Below are 16,245 nucleotides of genomic sequence, written 5' to 3' on the forward strand. Positions count from 1 at the left end.
ATCTTACTCTGATACCCTTATAATAACTATTGAAAAACATCTATGCAGCGGAAAACATAAAACTGTACAACCATTATTACAATACTAGAATTTAGTATTCCCCCAAAATATATGTACATAAATACACATCTCCTAATCATCTACTAAAACTCCTGAAACCTACCAAAAATGTATCTTTTTGATAACACTTACCCTACAGACAGGGCAGTGCAAATAACCTTTCTACCTCCGACCCTGATCTGCTCGTCTAACTGAATCACCCAAAAAATGTTAAGTTACTGGGATGAGACAACTCTCAGTAAGAAGAAATATGTCATTACTAGTGTGTGGCAACTGAGTTTACATAAATAATTTACTGATAAATAATTGAAACTGAGATAGCCTATAAAATAATACACAGTATAACTCACACCTATGTGGCTTAAAAATATATCTGTAATATTTGAGCTTTTTATTTAATCATACTTCTAGTATTATAATATATTTGCTGCTATCCTGTAAATTTGTATATATATATATATATATATATATATATATCTGTGAAAACTACCCTAGAAAACTCTATGTCATGATTTAACCCCTCATCACAGGGTTGTGTGATTCATAGGCGGGACTTAACTCTAGTTGGCCCACCAGGATAAGTCAGCTGAAACTCTATTAATCATTAAACCGACCATACTGTAATCCCTTCAAAGGCTCGGTAACTGACCTCTCACTCGTCAAACCGGCCACCTCAACCTAGATTTCTAGGGAGTCTGCAATCCCTCCAAGGCACGGTTGACGAAAATCCACACACTATCTGAGATATTTGATTGCACTCTGATCTGAAATTGCAACGATATCGTGCTCTGCTGACTGAATCTGACTGAAATAATTCATCAAGGTGTGATACTATATAATACTAATATATATAATTATCTTACTATTTCATCATGATTCCAAAATAACCATAACATTGTAAAACTGATTTTAAAATACTGTAATATCTGAACTGAAATAACTGTATTATATGATCCGTAATATTTGAACTGAATAAACTATAATATCTGAGTGTTATGGTTTTGAAATTCTGGAAATCATGGTATTCTGCATATATAGTAAAATATTTGTCTGTATATACACTGTAATCCATAATTCTGTAAAATCTGGTAAAGCACATTTTTGTGCAAAAATACTCTATATCAGGATATTCTGAAAAACTATATAAACTATGTACTGAACAAATACCTACTCATGCCACACAATTAATAAAAGTCATGTTCTGAAATCTATAAAACTGTATAATTTATACCCCGTATCTTAATAAACAAATACTATAATTTATTGACAATTTTTTTGAATTTACTAGCATAGCATATTTCCCTTACTTAACAAATTAGCCTCGTTACTGATTTCTAACTTACACCCATGACGTTCGTAATTTCAAAATCCTAAAATTATACATATACATATTTCCCTATTAATCAACTGAATTTTTAGAATAATTTTCATGCTCACATTTCCTGAATTTATAAACTATTTATCATTTACCTAGGTTCCTACAGACACCCACTAAATTCCTTAGTTTGCCTGCGGTATATACACCAACCTTGAATTTTAAAAAATCCTTATTTCTCAATTTAACCTCAGAAATACATTCACATATACACTTATATTTTTAATAAATTAATAAGCTAACCATAAACACCTAATTAACACCCTTACGTCAGTTTTGGGATGGTACCCCAAAACCCTAAACTGAAATTCTGCTATGCCTACATTGTAGAGAATCTTCCCAGGAACTCTGCGGTGGTTCATGATCGTTGAAATGAGGCTTAATGAAGCGGAATTTGTAGAGAGAAGGGGAGGGGTTTCATGGGTTGTAAGAGAGAGAAGGAGAGAGTATTTGATTTAAAAAAAAAATGATGCTCTCAGTTCTTTTATAACTTTTAGCACTGGCCAGAAAACCGTTGTGGGTTTTCTATGCTTCTTAGAAAATTGTTGCCCGTTTTCTCCTACCTTAGCCCAAAAATCCTTTTTTTTTGATTTATTTTATCATTTTATTTTTCAGGTCTCTACAATGAGGATGACTCTTAAATGACACGTGGCGGACAAATCTCGTTGGATGGCCTAGCGAGATTTGCATGGGGATGTATGTTTTGCCCGTTCAACATTTGGTTCTTCAGAGAGAGAGGGAGAGAGTGGGGGGGGGGGGGGGGAGGAGAGCCCCATATCCATTCTACAGAAAACAAAGTTTGGGTTTATGGGGTTGTTGGAGGGAGAGAGAGAGAGAGAGAGAGAGAGTTGGGGGGGGGGGGGAGGGAGGAGAGCCCTATATCCATTCTACAGAAAACATAGTAGGGTTTATGGGGTTGCTGGAGAATCAGTTGGCTGAGAGATGGAGGATTCAAATGCGCAAAAGGGATGAGAATTCTTGCTAGAAAAAACCCTTCACCCCATCCTTGCAAACGTTCTTCTTCCTCTTTTTTTTTTTTTTTAGCAAACTTTTTCTAGATTAGTACTCTAGAGATCCCGATAACATACAAAATAATTCAACCCAACAAAATAAACAAGATAAAAAACCTTCTTACCTCTCAAGGTTGGCATTGCTCAGGAGCTCCCTCATGAACTGCGAGAAATTAATAAAAATAATTACAATGAATTAATAAAACTAATTGAAAAGAAAATAATATTAATTAGATTTAATATAATTTTTTTCACCTCTCTCATCATCTCTGGCGAGTTCACCACCACGCACATCTTGGTCCCGAGCCAGAGCTTGAAGATGGGGTCGTGGGCGGTGGCGGGGTTGGTGAAGCTGCAGCAGAGGTGGGTGTTGAGGAACGGAACGTAGCTGAGCAACGGCAGGCAGTAGGGACTCGACGACAACGGTGTCGTTTGAGTCTTCTTGGACTTCTTGGGGAGCAGCTAGAAGAGAGAGAGAGTAAGGCGACATAAATAAGACTAATTACTTGGGTCTCTGATTCCAACGACAAAACAGAGCTCGCGTCTATTGGGGTCTTGGGGTCCTCGAGCCTCCGGACGGTCACCCCTGACCTGCAACTAGAGAATCAAAAGTTGAACGAAGCAAATCTTATTGAACCATCCAACGAGATTTGCTCGCCACGTGTCATTCAACGGAAACTCTCATCGTTTGAATCTCGATGGACCATCTAGCGAGATTACGTAAGCCTTAAAATGGAAAATATTTTCCCAAACAAATATTATTTAATATTTTATTAAATAAATAAAATTAAAATGAGAAAAAATTCATAGTTTAAGGACAATAAGGTTGAAGTCATCTGCAAGTCTGCAACTCTCACGCCGCCGGCCGCGAAAATCTTGGAAGCCACCATGGTTCAACCATCAAAGAAAAGAGCCAGGAAACGAACCGTCCCCACAGACCCAGACCTTGAACGCTTTGAGTCTCTGCCATGGAACCCTTCTCTTCCTTCTGATGAAGACCCCTCCTCTCTTCTCGTCGGCTCCAACGAACTTGAAGGAGGTTTGCTTTTGTTTTTCAATTGCCTTTTCCATATGGCTCCTGAGAAAGTTATGTATAAGAAAAGAAGAGAAAGTGAATTGTTGCCTGATTATGTTGTCGTTGAGAGCACTTGAGTTCATCAGTTGTACTGTTCTTCTGACTTGTTCATGGTTTGAATGAGAGCAGGGTTTCTCTCGCTTGAGGAGATTGACGAGTCGGACTACGGTTTTGAAATTCCCAAGCCTGAGGCAGAGGATGAGAAGGGTAAATCTATGCGGTTAGGGAAGTTGAAGAAACTGAAGCATAGTGATGCCCATGAATGTTCTATTGATGGGGTTGAAGATGGCAGTGAGGAGAAAGTGGGGAAAGAGAAGGAGGAGGCTGTAAAGAAAGAGAAGAGAAGGAAGAAGAAGAAGAAGTCAAAGAAAGTCGAGAACAATGCAGAATCCATGGCGGGTCAGTTTTAAGTTTATTTTATATGTCAGGAAGCTAATCAACTAATTTTTCTCTTTGTAGGTCTTTACACAGTGGTTTGGTACTTCATTAGTTTATGGGACGTTGTTAAGTTTACTAAATTAAGTTGATGCATATTTTTCACTCCTGTACAGGTTATGCGTGGGAAATTATTACTTAGTGGTAGTATTAATTTGACATTACTTGCTTTCTTCAAATGATGTCTACTTTGTTATTCAGTGTTTTAAAAGTTTGAGTCAGTGTGAATCTGGTACATTTGGACTTGTGAACCTGCTACTACTTTTTCAGTTTACATGGCAGTATTAGACTTTCTTCTCTGTATTTTAATGTTTTTGTAATTGCCTCTTTATTTTCAAATGTTCTTTCATATAGCTTGGTGTGATTTGTCTCCTTACTTGTTCTGTTTTTAATTTTTTTAGTTTGTGGATTATTGTTAAACTAGGTTTGATGTGAGAGTATTGATTGATTGATTGATCTGTGTAAATGTCTTGAGATGGACATGAGCATTTAACATGGATTTAGAAGAGACATGGCTTACAAACTGTGACTCTAATGGCAGTTGAGATTTGCAAGGACAATGTTGAAGAAGAGTCAGTTGATGGAGCCAATTTTCATGCATGGCATGAGTTAAGACTCCATCCTCTTCTCATGAGATCTATATATAGGCTTGGATTCAAGGAACCAACACCAATACAGAAGGCTTGCATTCCTGCTGCTGCTCATCAGGGAAAGGTTAGTTAAGTGCCTTCTGTATTTTTCTACCAAAAATAGTTTTTAGATATGAAAGAGGGATCACATAAAGTTCAAGAATGAAAACGGCAGAAATTTGCACTGCATTTTCTTTTTGGTATTTTTGTGTTTTGTAGAAAAAAAATTCCGAATCAAAATGTGGAAACACTTGCCTACGGTTGTTTCACATCTGTATGATTTTCACAGGTTGTTTCAAGGTTTAAGAGAATATTCTTAAAAAAGTATGTTTTTGAACTCAAAAAATATATATTCCTTGTCATTTTTTGTATTTTTCAGTTTTCACACCCAGGAAACTACTTGCAAACAGAAGTCAGACACATTTTGATTTCCACTTTAATGCATTGCATTTAGGAATGAGGGGGTTATGGTTTGATATTCCAGTCAATTTTTATGATAGGATGTTGTTGGTGCTGCGGAGACAGGGTCAGGAAAAACACTTGCCTTTGGCGTGCCCATTTTGCAGCGTCTACTTGAGGAGCGAGAAAAAGCTGAAAAGAAGCTTGCAGAAAATGAGGATGCAATGGAAAAATATGCTCCAGGAGGCGTCTTACGGGCTCTTATCATCACTCCAACTAGGGAGCTTGCACTTCAGGTGCTCAACGTTGCTGTATCATTTTGTTTTATTAATTTAATCTTTCTGTTGTTTTAGTAAGTGGATGCAAATAGGAGCTGCTTTGAAACCTGTGGGTTGCAGCCTGGCACTCAATCGTCATTGCTTTCCAGATTTCTCTCTTTTATTGGATATACTCTTGTTCTGATAATCTCTTTTCTTTTAAGTGCATGAATGTAGTTAGTGTTGGCTGACCCTCTTTTCCCATGGTCCCACCCTCTTTGCAGTGGCACTTAAATGATGCAGCTTTCCAAATTTGTCCTTTTTGTTAAAGTCAACGCTTAATAGAAATTGTATTATTTCAACTACGTATATTGATTTAAGTAGTGCTGAAGTTTTTAGAGCATACATTTCTCATTTTATTTTTATTTTTTGGTGTTTTGATTGAGTTTGGAGACAAAGACATGTTTTACTGCAATGCATTTATTTCTTGCTTGAAATATGAACATTTTACATTTGATATGTTGTTATGCTTATGATTCCTTAGTTTGAATTTCACTTATAATCAATAAAGCAGGTGAAAAGTGGCATATGTATGGTTCTTTGCCAATAGTAACTAGAAAACCAAGATAAGATTCAATACTTGTAGTATATGTTGTATTTAGATTGATTAAAATTTACTAAATAACCACTTATAGCATTAGTATGTAGGATTCTAGTATCAAAACATGTAAATCTGTATGTTTTTAACAAGTTTGCTTATGCAAAAAAGAAAAAGAAAAAGAATTCATGTACGTAATGTCTATTACCCATAATGTAATGTTCGCGATGGCCATGAAGCAGAAACTTTCTTGGCTTCTGTTGAGTGATATAGTTTTCTTATTGGATGCTTTAAGGAATCCTCTATAGCCTTTTTAGCAAAAACCCTTTTGGAATCTAGCTGATACACTGTCACCATGATACAGTTTTCACACACATTTATGCATAATCTCAAGAACTTTCAGTGAATCAAAGAGGTGCAAAGATGCATAATCTCAAGAATTTTCAGAAACCAAAGAGGTGCAAAGGTGGAATGTGCATTTGTTAAGAATTGTTGAAGGAGAGTGAGGTTCTGATTTGCCTAGGTCAAAGTCTTATTAAGGAGTTGCAGTTGGATCCAAGGAGAGTAGAGATGGATCACCAATAGATTGGGGATGATTTTATCGGTGGTTATACACTGATGAGCAGAAGAATGGATTGATGATCCAGGGTCTTGATTGGAGTCCCATTAGGGAGGATATTGCTAGTTGGTTAGAGGCCTTTTAAAATAGAGGAAGTTAGGATGGCTGTGTTTGATATGGACAGAGATAATGCACTGGTCCAACTGGCTTCATGATACCTCTTTCGTAAGAGGATATCATGAGGTTTTTCAGGGAGTTTCATTGCGATGGGATGGTGCGAAAGAGTGTGATCTTAACCTTTATAGCCATTATTCATGAGAAGGTGAGGTTGAGAACTTTACGCCGATTAGTTTGGTGGCCAGTGTTTACAAGATTTTAACCAAGGTCTTGTCTAAGAGGTTTAGGGAGGTGTTAGGAGGGCTGTGTTTGATATGGATAGGGATTATGCACTGGTCCAAGTGGCTTCATGATGACCTTTTTTGCAAGAGGATATCATGAGGTTTTTCAGGGAGTTTCATTGTAGTGGGATGGCAGGAAAGAATGTGATCTAACCTTTATAGCCCTTATTCATAAGAAGGAGAGGTTGAGAACTGTAGGCTAGTTAGTTTGGTTGCCAGTGTTTATAGGATTTTAATTGAGGTATTGTCGAAGGGACTTAGGGAGGCGTTAGGGATATGGTGACGATGGCCAAATCAGCATTTGTTAAAGATAGACTGATTTCATCTGTAGTTATGGTGGCAAATGAGATGGTTAAGAAGGGGTAAGAAGGGTGTGGTTAATGGTAAGCCTTGGGACTGGTTTGGGGTTCCTCAGTGGTTAAAGCAACAGAATCCATTCTCTTTTTTGTTCCTTTTGGTGGTTGATGTGTTGAGTAGGTTGATTTCATGTGCTTAGTATCTTGGGATGATTTGGTGTCTTTTTATTTTGTGGGTTTGATCTTTAGTTTATGAGTAATACTATTTTCTTCCTTGAGAATAGTGTTGGGAAATTCTGCCAAGGTTTTTATGTTGTTAAGAATTTTTGAGAAGTATTTTTCAGGGTCAAAGATAAATTTTCCTAAAGCATTGTGTGGGATTAATTTGAGTATTGGTGAATGAGAGGGTTTGAGGTTTCTAGCTGGTTATGACTCTTTGAATTGGCCTTTATCTTATCTAGTTCTTCTGGCAACCCTTCTTCTGGCAACCCTTCGTCTGTTGCTTTTTGGAAGAGAAAGGAGACTGGAAGGGTGGAAGAGGGTTTATTTATTGTAAGGGGTTAGTAGTGTAGGATTACTCTTATTAGCACTCCCATTCTAATATCATCATTTAGTTTTTATACCTTTATAAAATCCTGCAGAGGTGGCAGCGGCTTTGGAGAGAACAATGAGATTTCTTTTTGTATGGTTCCAGGGAGAATAAAAGGGATCACCTTGTTAGTTTATGGTTAGGGGGGACCTAATTTTTTTTTTTTGGTTGGGGGGGGGGGGGGTGCGGTTTAAGGCTTGGTGACTTTGTATCTAAAAACATCTCTTTAATTGGGAAGTGGTTATGGAGTTTCTCCTAGGTTAATTCCTTATTATATCAGGCATAATTGTTAGAACCTTACAATTTGTGACTCGATTCATACGATTTGTATCAATTACATAACAAATTGATTTGAATCTCTTTAGTGAATCTAGAAATAACTAAATTGTTTTCGAATCTATAACCTCTTGAATCTAATGATCGATATGAATCCTCACACAATTCTGGACCTATCATATCCTGAGAGACTTGACTAGTTTTAGACCTCAAAAACAACATTTTTTTTTATTGCTTTTATTGTTGCACGATTTACCTTCCATTCCTTGTCTACATCAGTTTTATTGGTACTCATGTTTCGTTGTGTTGTTTAGATCAAAAGTTGGGTTTTTTTAGTAGTTTCTCAATAATTATATTATGGGTCAATTATTTTCTTATTTTTAATTTGAGAAAGAATATGCATGAAATAATATTTTTTAAATTGCTGATAAACACCAGAAGTTCAGTTTTTTATTATTTCTCTTGATTCCTTCCCTTAAACAGCTTAAAGTTCATTTTATTTATTAATATTTCTTGACTCATTTGTTTAGGGAAAGTGTATGCATGAAATATGTTTTTTTTCTTTGTTGTCGAAGTTTAAATATATTTTATTGTTTTTCTGATTGTTCGCATATCAATATGTTAAAGGTTATTTGTCTTTTGGAAATTAGAATGTATTTGATTTGTATCATAAAAAGAGGGAGATACCTATCTTCAAGTTGGGTTATTCATTTAATCAAAATCTCAACATGGTATTAGAGCTTGATCCAACCTAAATCCTATCACGCTCAACCCTTGCCCGAAAACACCTTCCTGTTGCCGCCTGGCTCAGATGCACTTCCACCCTTTATTATTTCACAAAACCAACCATATACCCTCAAAAACCAAACCCTACAAAACCCCATCGCCAAAAAGTGCTCCACGCGCTCCCACGTGCTGGCAAACTGCTGGCAGTCCTGACCCCATGCACCGGCTCGTGAGAGAGATTTCAGCTACCTTTTTCTGAATTTTTCTTCCACCATGTTCTGATTCCTTCCCTAGACCATATTATTAAGCCATTGAGCATGTTTTTGCTATGTTTGGTGTTCATAAAGGCTTGTTTGTGAGTTCTTGGAGCAGTGGTGGTGTTCGTAAGTTGAGTTGTAAGGCTGTGGCAGTGCTATATTAGTTGGTAAGTGGTTCACCTTGTCCGTGGTTGTTTTGGTGCTTCACATCATTTGTGGTTGTCCCAACTAGTTTTTGATTATTCTCCTTGTTTGACATTGGTGTGGCTGCTGGTTGGTGAGTGTACAGATGGAGTCTATGAATCCAAAAACATGCCTCCTTCATCGTTGCCATAGATAACAACTCAAAAGTTGGATGCCATATATATATATATATATATATATGTATGTATGTATGTATGTATGTATGTATATGTATGTATGTATCTCCAAAAGACAAATATTAACACTCGCTTTAGCATTCCTATCATTTTGGTAGATTACATATATTGAAGTATGGATTGCTGTAACGCCGAAGAGCCTTAGGCTCCAAAGGAAAGCTCCTTAATCAGTAAGTTGGGAACCAATCTACCCAACTCCCTCTCACAAACAGGCCTGAATTCATGTAATCCTACACTTTCCCCATAGTTTTTGCTTAGAAACCAACTTACCTAAATGCTAAAACAATGAAGTTGTCAGTCAACAATGCATATAAAGCCTCAACAATCCCTTGCATGTGCAGCTTGATTGCATGCAGAGAGGTAAACAAATGATGAATAGCACCCATTATGGGGAGGGAGATAATTGTTATAAAAAAGGCTGTAAACGTGAGGAACAAGAATTGAACCAGGACGTTGTGGTAACCATGGCTATGAAAGCATGCTAGATCACCACTTGCCTGAAGAGCATCAGTTGTGTTGTGGGCATGAAGCCTTATCCAAAAAAAAAAAATATCAATAAACACATGGTTTTAAATAGTGGTCGTAGTTATTATGTAGCGACATTAGGTAATGGTTTTTTTGGGTGATGTTCCTATAAATCAAAGTCATCATTTAACATCATTTTTGTTTCAATCTCCGCGCCATTAAATTGGTGGGGAGAAGATTCACAGCTACCACCGTTACATAGCCAGCATAGGACTATTACAACAAAAAATATATTTTTTGTTTTTTCTTTTCATTTTATTTTTTCCCCCTTTCATAAGTCATTCTCGCTAAACTTTACGAAGAGGAGGAAGAAAATATTGTAATGAGGATGATAAAGCTGCAAAAATTATTTGTTTTTATTAATATTCACAAGGTTTGAATTAATTAACAATTTGACATGAACACTATTTTGTTAAAAAAATATTTACTTCGATTAATTAGTAATTTGATATTTATATTTTTCTATATTTCCAACTTCAACCTTCTTTTCTTTCTAGTTTTTATCGTGTTCAAGTTGTTAGTACCTTATTTAGTTAAATGATGAACTTTATAAACTTATATATCATAATTTGAAAGCTTAGGTTATACAATATAACTCATTGGTCTAAATTTATTAGATTTTTATTTCTTTTACAAAATAAAATAATAAAAAAAGGGCGTTCATGAGCCACAAGGCTCCTCGCTTTGCGAGAGTAGGGGAGGGTTGTCAGTGTATGCAACCTTATCCCTGCTTTTTGTGCAGTGAGACTGTTTCCTTGGACTCAAATCCATGACCAACTGGTCACAAAGGAGCGACCTTATTGTTGATCCAAGGCCCGCCCTCACAAATAAAATAATAGGACTTGTTTAACATATTGTATCATTTGTATGTCTTATCTGCCTAATTGATTTGTGGAGTGGATAGTGTATTTTGTTTTATTAATTAATTTATAACATATGATTAATGAAAAAAGTGAAAAAATGTTATTTTTCTTTCAATAGTGGTTCAAAACAAATGTAAAATTTATTGTCCTTACTAAACAAAGTTAGTAAATTGAGCTAAAGGATTCAAAATACACTAACCTTGCCTTTAGGAGCGCGGAATTCAGACGTTGGATTTGGATTTGTGTGGATTTGAAGAAAACATAGTATAGAATTGTGAGTTTCTCCCAAATCCATACAAATCCAAATCCAAATCCAAGCCGCAAAATCCTTGCTCTTGAACACTACCTAAGTGTTTGTTCGGATCAAGGATTTTTTTTGGGGAAAGGAAGGAAAGGGAAAATAAGAAAGAAATTCATTATCCATAGTATTTTCTCTCTATATCAAATATTACTAAAAATAAAAAAATGTTCTAATATGGTAAAATTAAGAAAAATCAAATGTTAACAATGTGTACAATCAAAATTTTATTTGAATGGTATACTTTTTGTTTTCTTTCTTCCTTTACTTGTTAACCAAACATGAAAAAATGGAATCCTTCATATATTTGCTTTTCTTTCCCCAATATTTTCCAAGTTCAAAACAGTACCTAAAGCTATTTTTTAGAAGGGTTGAGAGCTTTAAATAGACAAATGAACTAATACACACAAGATTGTGTGTGTGTGAACAAAATTAACGGCCAATACACCTATTTTGTGATATGTAGCAAATGTTACCCCTGTTTCCTGCTTCCCGTTACACCCACTACCATTATACTGAGCTACCCGCTACTACTATTTTAAACCATGCCTTAACAATTTTGACTAGGCTCTTTGTCGCTTCTCTCCTTTATTCTTTTTCTTATTAGTGAGGGATTTCTATTTTCCTCTTCTAGAAGGAAGAAAATGGGGAAAGGGTTGTTACAACAATTCATGTATCTTCATGGAATCATAAGCTTAGACAGATGATTTCTGCAACCATTTTGTGCATTTTACATTGCTCTTGCATTAGTTTTTGTTGGCTGTTTGAGAATTTTCGAAAATTGGGTTGGTCTTGAAACTGGCTGAATCAGCTGGTTACATTTTGATTAATGACAAAACAGAACAAAGGGAATGTGGAGGGTGATGGTTTGTTTTAAAAAAGAAATCTGACACAATGCTTTTTTATTTTGTTTCTTTGGCAAACTTAAAAATTCTTGTCACTGGACAGGATGGTTATAGGTTTGTGTTCAAAAAAGAATTCTCAGACACAATGCATTTCTATTTTATTTCTTTTGGCAAACCTAAAAATTCTTGTCACTGGACAGGATGGTTGTAGCACAAACTTGGCTGGCAAACTTTATGTATCTTAAGGTGGCTCTTAAATGCAGCAATTCTTTGCGTTTTTTATATTTACGTCTTTAATTTGGGTTCATTTTTCATTTAACCTCTTTTCCCAAGGTCTCTGATCATCTGAAGGAAGTAGCCAAAGGCACCAACTTTAGGGTGGTTACTATTGTTGGTGGGATGTCAACTGAAAAGCAGGAGAGGCTTTTGAAACAACGGCCTGAGATTATTGTTGGAACTCCAGGAAGACTATGGGAGCTTATGTCCAGAGGAGAAAGCCATCTTGTTGAGGTTAGCTCTAGTTCATGCTGTTTTTTGGTTGTATTTTGATCCCGTATTCCATGAAAGGAAGGAAAGAGTTGGGTTGGGATGGGTGTTCTGATTCCTCCAGCAATGACACTGCCTATCCTAATGCTGTCACATATAGTGTGCTTCTTGGCTATCTACAAGCTGGCTATTCGTTTCTACAATTTATCTGTCTCCCCACATTGCCTCTGTTGCTGCTGTCACTGCATTCTGCTTCACCATCCTTATGACTACTTGTTTTATACTGGTTTTAGTGCCACTTACACCCCATGGTTATTACTATTGCTTCCTTCACTGTCATCAGTGACTATACCTCTGCCAATTCTTCTTCGACTGCCCAAGTTGTCACTACAATTGCCTCTGGTGTGACATATCCATCCTGTGCTTTACTCCTACCTCAGTTAATTTGACTGAAAACAATGCATTCATTTAAATTATGAATTCCTTTTTCCACACAGAATAATTCAAATAAGCTGAGCTTGAATTCGGTTCTTCAGTTTCTTTCCCTTTCTTCAAAGAGTTTCTGAAATGCTTTCTGTTGCCTTCATTTCTGATTCATCACATTGATCTAATTATTTTTTTTTGGTGCCTTTGCAGTTACATTCATTGTCTTTCTTTGTGCTGGACGAGGCTGATAGAATGATAGAAAATGGACATTTCCATGAGTTGCAGTCCATAGTTGACATGCTTCCGACGATTAGTAGTTCAAATGAAGGGCCATCTTCAAATATGGAGAATTGTTTGACAATTTCAAGCTTCCAAAGAAAGAAAAGGCAAACATTTGTGTTTTCTGCAACTATTGCATTATCTGCTGATTTCCGCAAGAAGCTCAAGCGCGGATCATTAAAATCGAAACAGTCAATGCATGATGGACTTAGCTCTATAGAAACTCTGTCTGAACGAGCAGGCATGAGAGCAAATGCTGCCATCATTGATCTGACAAATGCATCAATTATGGCAAATAAACTTGAAGAGTCATTTATTGAGTATGTTTCTTTTGTCTTTTTCTTTTTTCTGAAAATTTCCAGTTTCTGAATGTTGAATGATGTTGCCAATTTATGAACTTATACAATCATGTTTGATTTAAATGTTTTATGGGAACATGTTCTCTAAATTCTTTGACATGCATATCCTGGAGATGGTTGTTTAAATGTTCATAAGAAACTTTGTCTTTTAAACTTTTAAAGTATATATTCTAATAAGTAATTTCCTCATAAACCAATAAAAAATTTTAAGGGCCATTTGGTATCACTGTCAAAAATAAGAGAAAGGAAAACCAAAAATCAGAAACCAAAACTAAAAACTAGAAACTAACAACCTGTTTGCTTAACATTTATAAAATAATACAAATTAAAAACTTAATTAAAAAAGTGCTCATTTTCATCTTTAAATCAAATAATATTATAAAAATATGATTAAAATAATAAAATTACAAATAATACACATTAAAAAAAATACTATAATAAAAATAAAAATTATTATAATTAGTTTACTTAATTGTTCTACTTTCAAAAGTTGCTTTATCATAAAAATTTTATTGGACATGACAATTGAAAAATAGTAAAAGTATTTTGTAACTGGCTTTATTATTTTTTTGAAATTTATGTATATTTTTATTTTAATTATATTTAAATTCTTATGATCATTTAATTTTGATTTTAAATTTAAAAGTGTATAAAATGAATAATTTAATCTAAAACAACTATTTTTAGATATTAAAATTTCTCGCAACAAGTTTCCAAAACAAGTGAAAACCATAAAATTTGGTTTTCAATTTTTTGGCAAACAGCTGAAAACCAACAATAGAAACAGAAAATTGACAACATAAACAAACACATTTTTATAATCTATTTCTTCACTGTGGAGAAACAAAAATAGAAAATAGAAAACAGCAATGATGCCAGATAGGCCCTTAATGTATGCAAATCCCATTCAAACCAATTGTCTAGATTACTGGGTTTATTTTACAAATTCTGAATTGGAATTTTACACCTGTACTTTATTTCATCAGTCTGCTGGTCCACATTTTAAATAATGACTTCACTAGTAGTTGCCTGTACAATCTTGCATGCCTTTGTTGATCTCTATTCTTGAAGAAATATGACAAACAGACAGAAGTCCTGTCACTTGTTTTTCTACAACAAGGGTAAAATTTGTGTATTTCTAGACCTTTTTAGTTTATACTAAAACTTTAATTGTTCATGTATGTCATTGTGCATCTTTATTATTCTCTCAGTGTAGATTTTCTGTTGGACTAGTACTAAAAGGCATTAGGTTGCAGATGCAGGGAAGAAGATAAAGATGCCTATTTGTATTATATTTTGACTGTTCATGGACAAGGCCGCACAATTGTTTTCTGTACATCTATTGCAGCTTTACGTCATATTTCTTCCCTTCTGCGCATCCTTAGCGTCAATGTTTGGACTCTTCATGCTCAGATGCAGCAGCGTGCCCGCTTGAAGGTTTTTTTTACCTTCCTTTGTTTATAATATATTATCTTTGGGTGTATCTAGCTTATGAGAAAACTGATATGCTGTTGCCTTCCACTTCTGCTCAAATATTTCACCTATGTACCTGTAGTTTTAGCTTCCTTGGGGTCTTGCTTCTGTTATGACACTTCTTGTTGCTATATGGTAGAGGCACCGTCAATCTTCCATGCTAGGGTTAGGGTAGTTATTCTATAAATCTATAGATTTTAAGAAGGCCTTATTTTGCTCTTTTTTAGCTTTGCTTTTGTTATTAATACAGAAAGAAATTAATTATTTATCCAGTTAGTTGGATGCATAAGATATTTAAGTGGATATGATATCATGATTTTTCAAGTGATAAAAGCTATTTAACCTTTCCAAAAAGTTTGTCTCAGTAGTCTTTAATGCTGTTTTGCATTGAATTTCTTTGTTTATAAAAAAAAAAAAAAATCTATTTTCTGTTACGCTTGCATGTAAAACTTAGAGCTCTGGAGCGTGGTTGTTCTATAGTCTAGCAAGTTGGCACCAGTTTCATCCATTTTGACACTTTTTTTTCCTAATAAACCAAGCTAATATTTGTTCTTGTCTCCTTGCACGCTATATGTAGTGGAAAACCCCCTACTTTGTCTCCTGTCACAACTGAACTTACTTTTGATTCAGCTTAAAAAGGTCATTAAGTACCAAAAGTTGATGAGTTAGCACATACATATTTCTATGTAATATATTGATAGAAAAAAGAAGTTCATTAATGGAAGAGAGGGTATTACAAAGAATGGGATATAAGACCTATGAAAATTACAATCAGAAAACAGTTACCATAAAGCCTCCTTTCAACCCCTTTGAAAATCAGGCGAAGAACTCTCTAAAAGAACCCAAACAGTGTTCCAAAAGAAGCGAGGAAAGCAAATCTATCCCATAATAAATGGGAAGGAGCTGTTTTGCCATTAAAAATCCTTGCATTCCTTTCAATCCACAAAATTCAAAAAAGAACAAAACCAGCTGCAATTCTACAAAACCATCCCTTCTTAGTCCTCCCAAAACCCTGATACTGTAGCAACAAAAAAGCATTGACAGTCCCTGGCAGTACCATTCCCTCATCAAAAATTGAGAACTGATTGACCCAAAGCTGCTTAGCAACACAACAATGGAGAAACAGATGCTCACTAGTTTTTCTTGGCTCTAAACACATAATGAATATATCCGGACTTATAGGCCCATCACACTGCCATGCAGTGGGTGCCATTGTGCATGTGCTAAGCCATGTGATAAGCATGAGTGTGAGCAGCCTCTATTTTAGAAATCTAGTGCTTTATCGAATATGTGCCTTCCCTTGCAAGCGTTTGGCTATGCAGTGGGCAACAGTGTGCATGCGCTAGGAAGGCTAGTGAGTGCATAAATATAT

The 16,245-nt window shown here is 35.4% G+C and overlaps 1 protein-coding gene across 1 annotated transcript in view; it reads left to right on the plus strand.

Moving 5' to 3' along the window:
• The first annotated feature begins 3,259 nt into the window (after positions 1-3,259).
• The window catches only part of LOC131151885 (DEAD-box ATP-dependent RNA helicase 13), a 55,343-nt gene continuing 42,357 nt past the window's right edge, over positions 3,260-16,245 (plus strand). The window contains exons 1-7 of the mRNA XM_058103348.1: positions 3,260-3,484; positions 3,650-3,919; positions 4,497-4,669; positions 5,085-5,279; positions 12,184-12,360; positions 12,973-13,361; positions 14,657-14,837. Of these exons, the coding sequence (XP_057959331.1) occupies positions 3,334-3,484; positions 3,650-3,919; positions 4,497-4,669; positions 5,085-5,279; positions 12,184-12,360; positions 12,973-13,361; positions 14,657-14,837 (1,536 nt within the window). The 5' untranslated portion in view covers positions 3,260-3,333. The remainder of the gene's footprint in view (positions 3,485-3,649; positions 3,920-4,496; positions 4,670-5,084; positions 5,280-12,183; positions 12,361-12,972; positions 13,362-14,656; positions 14,838-16,245) is intronic.

Source organism: Malania oleifera, chromosome 3 (assembly GCF_029873635.1).
Source record: "Malania oleifera isolate guangnan ecotype guangnan chromosome 3, ASM2987363v1, whole genome shotgun sequence".
NCBI lineage: Eukaryota > Viridiplantae > Streptophyta > Magnoliopsida > Santalales > Ximeniaceae > Malania > Malania oleifera.